At 53.8% G+C, this 14,747-nt stretch overlaps 1 protein-coding gene across 1 annotated transcript in view; it reads right to left on the minus strand.

Annotated features, from left to right (window-relative positions):
* CNNM1 (cyclin and CBS domain divalent metal cation transport mediator 1) overlaps nucleotides 1-5,483 on the minus strand; it is a 74,027-nt gene extending 68,544 nt beyond the window's left edge. The window contains exon 1 of the mRNA XM_029059887.1: nucleotides 3,962-5,483. Within this exon, the coding sequence (XP_028915720.1) occupies nucleotides 3,962-5,483 (1,522 nt within the window). The remainder of the gene's footprint in view (nucleotides 1-3,961) is intronic.
* Nucleotides 5,484-14,747: the final 9,264 nt, after the last annotated feature.

Raw genomic sequence — 14,747 nt, forward strand, 5'->3', positions numbered from 1 at the left:
TCTAATCCCAGCTCCACCACTTGTGTGCTATATGACTTGGGCAAGTTCATTTAACTTCCCTGTGCCTCAGTTCTCTCCTCTGTAAAATAGGGATTAAATTCTCCTCCCTCTGACTTACACTATAGCCCCATGTGGGTCAAAGACTGTGTCCAACCTGATTATCCTGTATCTACCCCAGTGCTGACTACTGCACCTGGCACATAGTAAGCACCTAACATGTTCCCTTCTTATTGAAAATGGGTATGTATACATATAGACTGAAAGCCCGGCAAAGGGCAGGGACTGTATCTGTTACCGATTTGTACATTCCAAGCGCTTAGTACAGTGCTCTGCACATAGTAAGCACTCAACAAATACTATTGAATGAATGAATGAATGAACGCTTAGAACAGTGCTTAGCATATAGTAAGCGCTTCACAAATATCAACATTATTATTATTACTATTAATCCCACCTCTGCCGCATGCCTGCAGTGGGATCTTGGGCAAGTCACTTAGCATGGCTCAGTGGAAAGAGCCTGGGATTCGGAGTCAGGGGTCATGGGTTCGAATCCCAGCTCTGCCACTTGTCAGCTGTGTGACTGTGGGCAAGTCACTTAACTTCTCTGTGCCTCAGTTACCTCATCTGTAAAATAGGGATTAACTGTGAGCCTCACGTGGGACAATCTGATTACCCTGTATCTACCTCTGCGCTTAGAACAGTGCTCTGCACATAGTAAGCGCTTAAATACCAACATTATTATTATTAGTTTTCTGGGCCTCAGTTGCCTCATCTGAAAAACGCAATTTGATCCTGTTCTTTCTCCTTTTTAGATGAGCCCCACATGGAAACTGATTATCTTGTATCTACCCCAGAGCTGGGTTCTAATCCCGGCTCCGCCACCCATCTGGGGTGTGACCTTGGGCAAGCCACTTTGCTTCTCAGGGCCTCAGTTCCTTCATCTGTAAAATGGGGATTAATAATAACGATGGTATTTACTAAGCACTTACTCGGTGCCAAGCACCCTACTAAGCGCTGGCACTGTACTAGGCGCTGATTACGACTGAGAGCGCCCCGTGGGACAGGGACTGTGTCTAACCCGATTAGTCTGTATCTATCCCGGCGCTTAGAATGGTGCCTGGCACATAGTAAGCGCGTAAAAAGTACGAAAATTATTACTAGTTGTAGTACGGTGCTCTTAGCAAATACCACCACCACCATCATCAATAGAGCAGATAGTAATAATCGTAATGATGATATTTGTTAAGCGCTTACTACGTGCCAAACACTGTCCTAAGCCCTGGGGTAGACATGAGGTAATGGGGTTGTCCCACATGGGGGTCACGATTCCTAAACCCCATTTTCCAGGTGAGGTCACTGAGGCCCAGAGAAGTGACTTGCCCAAGGTCACCCAGCAGACGAGTGGCGGAGCCGGGATTAGAACCCACGCCCTCCCTCTCCCAAACCCCGGGCTCCTGCCACTAGGCCACGCTGCTTCTCCGGTGCTACGGAAGGACGGTAAGGGAGGATGAGAGATGCGGAGCTTTGGAGATCGGGGTATCCAGGGGGAGGATGGGGACGAGGAGGGTGAGGGGAGAGGTTACACAGTGCCCAGCGCTTAGAACAGCGCTTGGCTGAGTGGAAAGAGCCCGGGCTTCGGAGTCAGAGGACATGCGTTCTAATCTCGACTCTGCCACTTGTCAGCTGGGTGACTTTGGGCAAGTCCCTTCACCTCTCTGGGCCTCAGACTCTCCACCTCTCACCTTACAGAGCTTCCCCTCCTAAAAATAGTAACGATGGCATTTGTTAAGAAGGGTTTATCGGGGGCGAAGAATGGTGGTGATTGTTAAGCAACAGAGAAGCAGCGTGTCTCAGTGGAAAGTGGAAGTCCCATTCTCTCCTGGACCCCCTCCAATCTGGCTTCTGTCCCCCCCACTCTACCGAGACGACTCTCTCTAAGGTCACCCGTGACCTCCTTCTTGCCAAATCCAATGACTCCTACTCCATTCTAATCCTCCTTTACCTCTCAGCTGCCTTCGACACTCTCGACCATCCCCTCCTCCTCCACACCTTATCTCACCTTGGCTTCACGGACTCCGTCCTCTCCCGGTTCTCCTCTCATCTCTCTGGCCGGTCATTCTCGGTCTCCTTCGCGGGCGCCTCCTCCCCCTCCCATCCTTTAACTATTGGAGTTCCTCAGGGGTCAGTTCTTGGCCCTCTTCTGTTCTCCATTTACACTCACTCCCTCGGTGAACTCATTCGCTCTCACGGCTTCGACTACCATCTCTACGCAGATGACACGCGGATCTACATCTCCGCCCCGTCCTCTCCCGCTCCCTTCAGGCTCGCATCTCCTCCCGCCTTCGGGACGTCTCCACCTGGATGTCTGTCCGCCACCTAAAACTCAACGTGAGCGAGACTGAGCTCCTCGTCTTCCCTCCCGAGCCCGGTCCTCTCCCAGACTTCCCTATCACCGTGGATGGTTCGACAATCCTTCCCGTCTCTCGGGCCCGCGACCTCGGTGTCATCTTTGACTCGTCTCTCTCGTTCATCCCACACATCCGATCCGTCACCGAGACCTGCCGGTCTCACCTTTACAATATCGCCAAGATCCGCCCTTTCCTCTCCACCCAGACGGCTACCTTACTGCTACGGGCTCTTGTAATATCCCGGCTAGACTACCGTGTCAGCCTTCTCTCTGATCTCCCTTCCTCCTCTCTCGCGCCGCTCCGGTCTCTTCTTCACTCCGCTGCCCGGCTCATCTTCCTGCAGAAACGTTCTGGGCATTTCACTCCCCTTCTTAAACGCCTCCAGTGGTTGCCTATCGACCTCCGCTCCAAACAAAAACTCCTCACTCTAGGCTTCAAGGCTCTCCATCTCCTTGCCCCTTCCTACCTCTCCTCCCTTCTCTCTTTCTACCCGCCCACCTCCTCACCGTCCCCCGTTCTCATCCAGCCCGCCGTCGACCCCCGGGCCACGTCCTCCCGCGGTCCCGGAACGCCCTCCCTCCTCACCTCCGACACTCTAATTCTCTTCCCCTCTTCAAATCCCTACTTAAAGCTCACCTCCTCCAAGAGGCCTTCCCAGACTGAGCTCCCCCCTTTTTCCCTCTGCTCCCTCTACCCCCCCCTTCACCTCTCCGCAGCTAAACCCTCTTCTTCCCCCTCTCCCTCTCCTCCTCCCCCTCTCCCGTCCCACCCCTCGGCACCGTACTCGTCCGCTCGACTGTCTATATCTTCATCACCCTATTTATTTTGTTTAATGAGATGTACATCGCCCTGATTCTATTTATCTGCCATCGTTTTTACGAGACGTTCTTCCCCTCGACTCTATTCATCGCCGTCGTTCTCGTCCGCCCGTCTCCCCCGATCCGACCGTAAGCCCGTCAGAGGGCAGGAACCGTCTCTATCTGTTGCCGATTTGTCCATTCCAAGCGCTTAGTCCAGTGCTCTGCACCTAGGAAGCGCTCAATAGATACTACCGAACGAACGAATGAATGGAAAGAGCCCGGGCTTAGGAGTCAGAGGTCATGGGTTCTAATCCCGACTCCGCCGCCTGTCAGCTGGGTGACTTGGGGCAGGTCACTTCACTTCTCGGACCCTCAGTTACCTCATCTGTAAAAGGGGGATGAAGGCCGCGAGCCTCACGTGGGACGGGCCGATGACCCTCTGTCGACCCCGGCGCTTGGAACGGCGCTCGGCACACAGCAAGCGCTTAAAAAATAACCAACTGGTTATCATCATCAAGCGCTTAGCTCCGGGCCAGGCCCCGGAGCGAGCGCTGGGGTGGGTCCAAGCAGACGGGGCCGGACGCAGTCCCCGTCCCACGTGGGGCTCACGGGGTCCATCCCCATTTTGACGGGCGAGGCCGCCGAGGCCCCGAGAGGTTCGGCGCAGAGGGGTGGCGGGGCGGGGACGGGAACCCCGGTCCCCAGGGCCGGCGGGGGCCTCGGGGGAGAGGACGGAGGGGACGGGCCACCGACCCTTCTTGAACTCCTCCAGCACGGCGTCCAGGCGGGTGTCGTTGAAGACGCAGTGCAGGGGCCGGTTGTAGAAGCGGGTGACGGTCAGCAGCGGCGTGCAGTCGTCCGGGTCGACGAAGGCCAGGTCCTTGACGAAGAGGATGTCCACGATGTTGTGGCGCCGGTCCCCCTCGTAGACGGGGATGCGGGTGTAGCCGCTGCGCAGGATCTCGGACACGGTGGCGAAGTCCAGCACGGCGTCGGAGCGCAGCATGAAGCAGTCGCCCAGCGGGGTGAGGACCTCCTCCACCGCCTTGGTCCGCAGCTCCAGGGCGCCCTGGATGATGTTGAGCTCCTCCTTGACCAGGTCGTTGTAGGGGTCGGCGGCCCTCAGGGTCTCCAGCAGCTTCTCCCGCGTGTAGAAGGTGCTGATCTCCTGGCGCAGGGCCCAGTCCAGCAGGCGGCTGAGCGGGTAGCAGAGGGGGAAGGCCAGGGCCAGGAGCAGGCGGGTGAGGCCCACGCTGCGGGAGGCGATGGCCAGCCCGTGGCGGGAGCAGACCGAGTAGGGCCCCACCTCGGCCCCCAGGAAGACGGCCCCGGCGCACAGCAGCGCCGGCAGCCAGGGGAAGGGGACGCCGGGGTCCTCCCCGCCGCCGGCCCGGTGTCCGGGCCCCGGGGGCACGGCGGCGCAGAGCCAGCCGGCCAGGGCGGCGTTGGCCCCGGCCTGGCCCAGCAGCAGGGTGCACAGCAGGTGGGTGCCCCGGCCGCGCACGGCCTGCACCCGGCCGGCCTGGGCGCGCTCGGCCGCCGAGCCGCTGTTGCGCAGCACGCGGAGCTCCACGGGGTCGAGGGCCAGCAGGCTGAGCCGCAGCCCGCTGAAGAGGGCCGACAGCAGCAGCAGCAGCACGGCCCCCAGCCCCCGCAGCCAGCCCGACGGCGGCAGCCCGACGCCCGGCCCCGCCGCCCGCCGCCGGACCCGCAGCAGGAACCCCCCGGCCGCGCCGTGGTGGTGCCAGGCTCGCCCGTCCCAGGCGCACAGGGAGAACAGGCTGGACGCCCCGCCGCCCTTGCGCGCCTCCCGCACCCACACCTCCACCAGGGCCGACCCCGCAGCCCCGCCCGGCCGCAGGGGACCCAGCACCTCCACGTCCGAGGTCCGGCCGCTGGCCCCGAGGCAACGCTGGGCGCCCCCGGGACCGGCCGGGGACGGGGACGGGGCCGGGGCCGGGGCCGGGGCCGGGGCCGGGGCCGGGGGCTCCTCCACGAACAGCAGCCGGGGCACCCGCTCCTCCGTCCCGTTATCCGGCCCCGGCTGGAAGAAGACCCGCAGGAGGAAGCGGGTGCCCTCCGAGGCCCGCAGCGTGCCCCCCTCCAGGGACACGCGTCCGCCCGCCGTGTCCTCCGGCCGCAGCCCCAGCAGCCAGGCGGGGGACCCCCCCGGGGCCTGGGGGCACAGCCACAGCAGCAGCAGCAGCGGCGGCAGCACCGACCCCCGGCCCGCCAAGAAGCCGCCCCTGCCGCCCCGGGGCCGGGCCCGCTCCATCCTGCAGCGGGGCCCGGCCGCGCGTGATGCCGCAGCCGGAGCTGCGCCGGGGCCGAGGGGGGAGGAGGAGGAGCGGGAGGAGGAGGAGGAGGAGGAGGAGGAGGAGGAGGAGGAGCAGCAGCCCGAGCGGGAGCCCCGGAGGGGGGGACGGGACCCACCCGGACCGCTCTAGGCCCACCCCTCTGCCCAGACCCGCGGACACACCCGGCCCGGCCAGGCCGCCCTCCCACCAAGGCCCACTCCCCGGCTCAGTTCCTCAGCCTGACCCAGCCAGGCCCCCCCCAACCCCCCCCCCCCCCGGCTCAGTCCCCCACTGACTTGACCCAGCCAGCCGGGTCACCCCCCAAGGCCCATCCCCGGCTCAGTCCCCCAGCCTGACCCAGCCCGGCCACCCAAGGCCCACTCCCCGGCTCAGTTCCTCAGCCTGATCCAGCCAGGCTCCCCTCCAGGCCCACCCCCCGGCTCAGTCCCCCCGGACCAGCCCAGCCCAGCCCCCCAAGGCCCACCCCCCGGCTCAGTCCCCCCGGACCGACCCAGCCCAGCCCCCCGAGGCCCATCCCCGGCTCAGTCCCCCAGCCTGACCTAGCCAGGCTCCCCCCAAGGCCCACCCCCCGGCTCAGTCCCCCCCGGACCGACCCAGTCAGGCCCCCCAAGGCCCATCCCCCGGCTCAGTCCCCCACACCCAGCCTGACCCAGCCCGGCCCCCCAAGGCCTATCCCCGGCTCAGTCCCCCCGGCCAGACCCAACCGGGCCTCCCAGACCCACCCCTCGTCCCGACCAGCTCTGCCCCCACCAAGGCCCGCTTCCCGGCCCAGCCTTCCCCTCCCAGCCACCAGCCCCTCGCCCCCACCCGGCCCAGCTCCCCAGCACGGACCCCCCTTGTCCAGCCCCCCGAGCCCCCCTGTCCGGCCCAGCCTAGCCACCCCCCGAGTCCCGCCCCCCACGCGTGCCCTTGGCCGCGCCGGCCGGGTGGGCTCTCCGGACCGAGAGGACACGGGGAAACCGAGGCGGGGGGCTTCTCCGGATCCCGGAACACCCCTCCAACCCTCCTCCGGGAAAATCGGCCGTAGTTTCTGAACGCTTACCTTGGACAGACCACTGTACAAATCGCTTGGGAGAGAGAAGCAACGTGGCCTAGCGGAAAGGGCCCGGTCTCGGGAGACGGAAGTTGTGGGTTCTAATCGCGGCTCGGCCACTGGCCTGCTGTATGACCTTGGGCCACTTCTCTCGGCCTTAGTGACCTCATCTGTGAAATGGGGATGAGGACAGGGAGCCCCGTGTGAGACAGCCTGATTACCTTGCATCTACCCCAGCGCTTAGAACAGCACTTGGCACATAGTAAGTGCTTGACAAATACCATTATTATTATTATTATTATATAGTTGAGTAGATAGACCGGTCCTCGACGAGCTTACCATCTGGCGGGGGATATGGGAGGTGGTTATCTTAATGGGGCAGGCTCGGCGTTTGGCCTTGGCTGTAACAGAGCGGATTCGTTGCCCTCTAAGGGGGCTCGGTCGACCACCCCCTTCCTTCCCAGCGGCAGCAGAGTTGCTCCCCTTCCCCCTCAAGACCCAGAGTTCTGGTTCATTCAGGGACCCCGGGCCATTCAGGGAACAATAATAATCACTGTGGTAGTTATTAAGTGCTCACTATGTGGGTGGCTCTGTACTAACTGTTGGGGTGGAGACAAGAAAATCGGGTTGGACACAGTCCCTGTCCCACATGAGACTCTTTCACAGTCTCAACCCCCCTTTTACAGATGAGGTCACTGAGGCACAGAGACGTGAATCGACTCGCCCATCCTCCCACAGCAGACAAGTGGCAGAGGTGGAATTAGAACCCATAACCTTCTGACTCCCAGACCCGTGCTCTGTACACTACGCCAACTCGGATTAGTCCTAGACGCCCCCGCCCCCCCACCCCATGATATTGCCATTGTGGGCAGGGATTTTCTCTATTGGTTGTTGAATTGTACTCTGTGTGCTCTGCACATAGTAAGTGCTCAATAAATACAATTGAAGGAATGAATGAATGAATAATGGTGGGATTGATTAAGTACTGCTCTGGGCCCTGAAGTAGAGATAAAATAATTCGATCGAACACAGTCCCCGTCCCACATGGGGCTTGTAATCTAAGGGACTCGATTTGGATTGGCTCCCTCTGGACCGGACTGGATAATGATAATAATAATAATCATAATAATAATCGTGGTATTTAGGTGCTTACGATGTGCCAAGCACTATACTAAGCGCTGGGGTGGATACAAGCAAATCGGTTGAACACAGTCCTTGTCCCATTTGGGGCTCACAGTCTCAATCCCCATTTTACAGATGAGATAACTGAGGCCCAGAGAATTGCTATTATTATGGTATTTGTTAAGTGCTTACTACGTGCCAAACACTGTACTAAGCGCTGGGGTAGATACAAGACAATCGGGTTGTTCCATGTGGGGCTGATAGTCTCAATCCCCTCTTCCCAGATGAGGTAACTGAGGCCCAGAGATATGAGTGACTTGCCCGAGGTCACACAGTAGACAAGTGGCGGAGTCAGGATTAGAACCCAAAACCTCCTGACTTCCAGACCTGGGCTCTGGTGATGCTCTGCATGAGTCATTCACACCCTTTGACCCAGTCCCCCTCAGACCTGGAGTTCCTATGTTCCAAAGACTCACTTGAACCAGTGATCAGAACCTGCCTCGACTGGTGGGTGGATGGTTTATTTGGCCCCTATTCATTCATTCATTCATTCATTCATTCATTCATTCATTCATTCATTCATTCATTCGTATTTATTGAGCACTTACTGTGTATGCAGAGCACTGTACTAAGCACTTGGAATGGACAATTTGGCAACAGATAGAGACAATCCCTGCCCAGTAAACAGGCTCAAGGTCTAAAAGGGGGAGACAGACAGCAAAACAAAACAGTTGTCAGGCATCAATATCATCAAAATAGAGAAATAGAATCATAGATATAATAATAATGATGATGGCATTTGTTAAGCGCTTACTATGTGCAAAGCACTGTTCTAAGAGCTGGAGAGGATACAAGGTGATCAGGTTGTCCCATGTGGGGCTCACAGTCTTAATCCCCATTTTCTAGATGGGGTAACTGAGGCGCAGAGAAGTGAAGTGACTTGCCCAAAGTCACACAGCTGACAAGCGGCTGAGCCGGGATTTGAACCCATGACCTCTGACTCCCAAGCCCGTGCTCTTTCCACTGAGCCACCCTGCTTATATACACATCATTAATAAAAGAAATAGAGAAATAATATATATACAAATATACACAAGTACTGTGGGGAGGGGAAGAGGGTAGAGCAGAGGGAGGGAGTGGCGAGAATAGGGAGGGGAGGAGGGGCAGAGGGAAAGGAGGACTCTGTCTGGGAAGGCCTCCTGGAGGAGGTGAGCTCTCAGGCCTTTGAAGAGGGGAAGAGAGTTCCTCTCCCTGACTTTCCCGTCGCTGTGGGCGGCACTACCATCCTTCCTGGCTCACAGGCCCCGCAACCTTGGGGGTCATCCTTGACTCCGCTCTCTCTTTCACCCCACACATCCAGTCCGTCGCCAAAACCCGCCGGTCTCACCTCACGACATCGCCAAGAGCCGCCCTTTCTTCTCCATCCAAACTGCAACCTTGCTGGTCCAATCTCTCAACATATCCCGACTGGATTATTGCATCGAATCTCCCATCCTCCTGTCTCTCCCCGCTTCAGTCTATTTTTCACTCCGCTGTCTGGATTATCTTTCTGCAGAAACGCTCTGGACCTTTCACTCCACTCCTCAAAAAACCTCCAGTGGTTGCCTATCAACCTTCGCATGAAACAAAAACTCCTCACTCTTGGCTTCAAAGCTCTCCATCCCCTTGCCCCCTCCAGCCTGGGTCGTATTTGCAAAGGCAGGTCCTCATTCCCCTCGGGTCTCCTTTTCCCAGGAGTGAGAGTTGCCTTTCCACATCAGCTAACGCCCTCCCTCTCTCTTCGTGCTGATCGTCCACAAAGGTGGGCATTTACAGGGCTCTGAACTAAACGCAACCGTGGTCCCCTCGAAGGACTCTGGCCCTGGGTTGCCCTGGAGGCAGTCAGAAAGGCGGGCTGGAATCCTCACCCCGTCTGTTGAGCCCTAGGGGGTGCAAACCACTGAAACACAAAAAGAGAAGTTAAAGCCACAGGGAACAGTCAATCTAACGGGACTCCGAAACAATACACATCTAGAATCGGCAGGGCTAGGAAGCTAAAGTGGGTAGTCCTCGTATTTGTTGAGCACTACTGGTCCAAGTTCTTGATGAGGGAGAGGAAAAATGAACCAGACTTGTTTAGAGCAAATGTGGTCCCTTCTCTTTATTTACTGGCACTTCCCATTCTTCTTCCTCCCATCGACACCCTCCCCCACCCAAATCAATCCAAGGTATTTATTGAGGACTTATTGTGTGCAGAGCACCGTACAAGTGGTTGGGAGAGTGTAGTACAAGGTAGGTGGAAGACACAAGTCTGGCCCTCAAGGAGTTTACAGTCTAGTGGGAGAGTCAGACATTAAAATAAATTGCAGATATGGGAAATGACAGTATAAATACCCCCAGCCAACAAAAGTCTCCAAAAGTTACCTGAAATCCAGAGAGTCCCTCCTTATCTTAAATTACCGGAGGGACCAATGCCAGAGCCAGACTTTTACTGGAGCAAGGTTTCACCCCTCTTCAGCACAGGTATCTTTCTGTCTGACCCATTATCTCTTTCGATAGACAGGAGAAGGACCTGGGAAATGTGCCCCAGGGGAAAAGGTCCAGGATCTTTCCTTTGACTATCAAAGCCCTGATAAGAAATTCAGATGTCTTGTCAATGCCCCCTTGAAGACTAAAGGAACAGGATGTGAGGCGGAGCATGCTGGGAACCGAAGGGCTGCCAACTGAAATGTCCATTACTGTACTTATATCTCTCCTGATGGCTCACATAATTTTTTTTTGAAGTACAAAATACTCGATCAATCAATCAGCTGCATTTATTGAGCACTGTGTTCAGAGGAGTATACTAAGAACTTGTACTAAGAATAATATAGCAGAGTTGATAAACATGTTCCCTGCCCACAACGATCTTACAGTTTAGAGAAGGAGGCAAGGGACAGACATCAATAAAAATGTATTACAGATATGTACGTAAGTGCTGTGGCGCTGAGGGAAAGGTGAATACGAATTCAAGTGCAAGGGCACTGCAGAAGGGAGTGGGAGAAGAGTAAATGAGGGCTTAGGGAAGGCATCTTGGAGGGGATGTCCCTTCAATAAGGCTTTGAGGGTGGGGAGCATGATAGTCTGTTGGATATGAAGAGGGAGGGTGTTCCAGGCCAGAGACAGGACTTGGAAGAGAGGTCTGCAGTGAGATAGATGAGACTGAGGAAGACTGAGTGAGTTGACATTAGAGGAGCAAGGTGTGTGGGTTGGGTTTTAGTTGAAAAGCAGAGAGGTAAGGGGCAAGATGATTGAGTGCTTTAAAACACTCACCTGTTTGAGCCTCAAATTACTCATCTAGGAATTGAGGAGAAAAATGCTGCTCCTAGACTAGATCCTAAGTAGCTGTAGACATGAATGACTTGGTGGGGCTTGGTGAGTGTGATTCTCTTCAGAAGAAGGGATGAAGGGAAGAATTGCACACCACTCCAGTGGTCTGACCAGAAGTCATCCCCCAATTGATCCAGTGCGTGATACCCAATGAGGGCATTTCTGGGAGGGAAGTCAGCCAGCCTGCTCTTCCTGACGTCTGTGGACCACTGACTCTGTGGTTGTCACTGTGCCTCTCCTACTCCCCTGTAAAAGTGGCTTAGAAAAACTAGCTACGCTTACAGCCAAGGATCGGTCCATCAGTAAATGGGTAGTATTTATTGAGCACCTGTGTGCAAGAGCACAGTCCTAACAAAATGCTTGGGGGACCACAATAGAGTTAGCTAGTCATGATCCCTATATTCAGAGAACTTAAAGTGTATTGGGGAAGATTAACGAAGGATAATTTACTGTTAGAAAAAAGAGGAGAAATGGATATGAAGATGAGCAGGTGTTGTTGGATATGTAGGCTGATTTAGTGGTGAAATGCTACAGGTGGTTCTGAGGGCATAAGGATGTAAATTAAATGAGAGAATCCAGGAGGGAAGATGAGGTGTATTTTCCCTTCTCTCCGTCTGAGAAAGGAGGATCATTACTATTTCCAAAATGCAGGGAGTAAATCCCATCCTTGGGATCTGGACTGGCTGGACCAGTGAGGGGCCCTGGGCCGAGGCGGATTGTGGAAAATTGCAGGTGGGTAGGACTGCTTCCACCACCAGTTGACCAGTTGACCAGTTCAATCAGCAGGGCTGAAAGAAGTAAATCGTTATGGGGGACCGGGCTGGCATAGTTTAGAAGAGAACCAAAATTAGGGCAGCCAGAGTCTTCAGCCAGACAGAATAGGGGGAGAGAGAAAGAGTATCGTGGAGAAGCATCATGGCCTAGTGGAAAGAGCACGGACTTGGGACTCAGAGGACCTAGTTTCTAATCCCACCTCTCCCACTTGTCTGCTGTGTGACCTGGGGCAAATCACTTAACTTCTCTGAGCCTCAGTTCCTTCAAGCTGCAAAATGGGGATTCAATACATGCTCTCCCTCCTACATAGGCTGTGAGTCCCATATGGGTATTGATGCTTGTCTACTTATTTTGTTTTTTTGTCTGTCTCCCCCTTCTAGACTGTGAGCCCGTTGTTGGGTAGGGATTGTCTCTATCTGTTGCCGAACTGTACTTTCCAAGCACTTAGTACGGTGCTCTGCACACAGTAAGTGCTCAGAAAATACAATTGAATCAATGAATTACATTGCATCTCTCACGGTGCTTAGTACAGTGTCTAGCATATAGTAAGTGCTTAACAAATACCATTATTATTACCATTATTTTCATTATTGTTCAGAGGGGAGAGTGTGTCTCTTGGGGAAGCCAAGCAGGAGGGGTTCTAGAAGTGGAATACTATCCTACAAAATCCGGACCCCCTCCTGGTTGGGCAGGTTGTTGGCCCTGGGGAAAACTTCATTCTTGACTGAGGGACAGTTTGGAGGGGGAAAAACCGAAGTGTTCTTTGTGGGCAGAAGTTTTGTTTTGGAGGTCGCCTCCGTGGAGAAAGATGTGGAGGGAATTTAGTGGAGTTTGAATTTTTAGACAAGAAAGAACACCTGTGTTCATCAACTCTCCAGCGTCTTTGCTCCAGCAGACAAAGGGAAAGTCCCCTAACAGTTCCCCTCTTTGTGACATCCTGTCACAAATGTGTTAATGAAATTTGCAGATGACACCCAACGAGGAGAAGCTGAAAGCACCAATAAAAGCAGGAATGTTTTGTAAAGGGGTCTAGAAGGGTTAGGAATAGCAGGAAAAAAAATGGTGCTCAATTTGGAAAAACACAAGTTAGTGCATCTAGGGAGAAATAAGAATAGCAAATATTCTTTGGGAGGGCAACACCTGGAAGTCAGCAATGGCTGAAAGAGGCCCAAGGGTGATGCTGAAGAGCAAATTGCTGTAGATACGAGTCTGTAATGTAATGTAATATTCCAGCAAAAATATGACTGGGCCGCTCACACAGGCTTCGTGTCACAAAGTAGAGGGATATAATAGTCCTTTCCTCTATGGCCCTAGTGAGACAGCACCTGCAGTACCGTGTTTGGTTTTAGACACTTCATTACCAGGAAAAAAGAGATAAACAGGAGAGAATTTGGAGAATTACAGTAACAGAAACCAATTAGGAACATTAAATCTTTTGACTAAAGAGAAAGGAAAGGGTAGAGGTAGGGGCATGATGCTTCCTCTTTTTCAAAGCTGGGTCTTCACGAGGAAAGCAGAGTGTAGAAGCAGCATGGCTCAGTGGAAAGAGCACGGGCTTTGGAGTCAGAGGTCATCGGTTTGAATCCCAGCTCTGCCACTTGTCAGCTGTGTGACTGTGGGCAAATCACTTAACTTCTCGGTGCCTCAGTTACCTCATCTGTAAAATGGGGATTAAGACTGTGAGCCCCACGTGGGACAGCCTGATTCCCCTGTGTCTACCCCAGCGCTTAGAACAGTGCTCGGCATATAGTAAGCGCTTAACAAATACCAACATTATTATTATTATACTTGGGAAAAAGGCTTTCCTTGCTCAGAATTCACCATTTAGCAAACAAAAAAAAAGTGACATGAGAGAAGTTACTTTAGCAATGATCTAACCCAGCATCTACATTGCCAATCAGGGTAACTACCAATAACTGGGATCTTTATTAAGCACTTACTAGGTGCTAAGCCCTGTTGTAAAGCACTGGGGCAGATAGATAAGCAGAACAGGTATTTTATTCCTATTTGAACAAATGAGGAAACTGAAGCACAGTGAAGTTAAATGACTTGCCCAAGGTCATGTAATAGACAAGTGGCAGACCCAGGATTAGTACCCAGGTCCTCTGACTCCCAGGTCTGTGCTTTTTCCACTAGGCTACGGAGTTCAACCACTTAGTACAGTGCTCTGCACCCAGTAAGCGCTTAATAAATACCATTGATTAATTGATTCTGTGGCACCACTAAGTGTCAGCCATCGCTCAACAGATCAGAGGATTGACGTTTCCAGGGAGAGGTATACCCTTAACTGTGAAGGCAAGAGTTATACCAATCAATCAAATCAACTCATTAATCAATAGGTAGAAGACTGTACTGGGCTCTTGGGAAGTACAGAGTAAAGAATCGACATTTTCCCTGTCCACAAGGTGCTTAAACTCTAAGGGGGAGACAAACAAAAAATTATTTAGAATTAAAGAGGTGAAAATAATTGAGTACACGTATATACATGAGTTCTGGAGAGGGCAAAAATAAATTCATAAGTTGGCTGAAGGAATAATAGTGGTCAGGGAACACTTTTGTTATAATTTCCCAAGTCTTTAGTAACAGTGCATTGCATCTGGTGGATGCTCACTCAGTAAATACCAGTGATAAAACTACAACTTGACCACTCCCCTAGGGGTCAAGGTAAGGTCATTATGATCTCTAATAATGATCAAGTCTAAATGGGGCAAGAACCAGCATGTGTTAAAGACAAACATACTTTAAACCCATGTTTCTTACAGAGCAATTGCCTTTCCTCCAAACTAAAGGAGATTGCTAAAGAGTGGGCATCGTCGTTCTATTATATTTTGGAATTGGGCTAATAGCAAGACGTGCAGATGTGTTTTTTTGGTTGTCAATCAATCAGTGGTGTCTGTTGAGTGCTTATTGTGTACAGAGCACTGTACTAAACACTTGGGAGAGT

Source organism: Ornithorhynchus anatinus, chromosome 3 (genome assembly GCF_004115215.2).
Source record: "Ornithorhynchus anatinus isolate Pmale09 chromosome 3, mOrnAna1.pri.v4, whole genome shotgun sequence".
NCBI lineage: Eukaryota > Metazoa > Chordata > Mammalia > Monotremata > Ornithorhynchidae > Ornithorhynchus > Ornithorhynchus anatinus.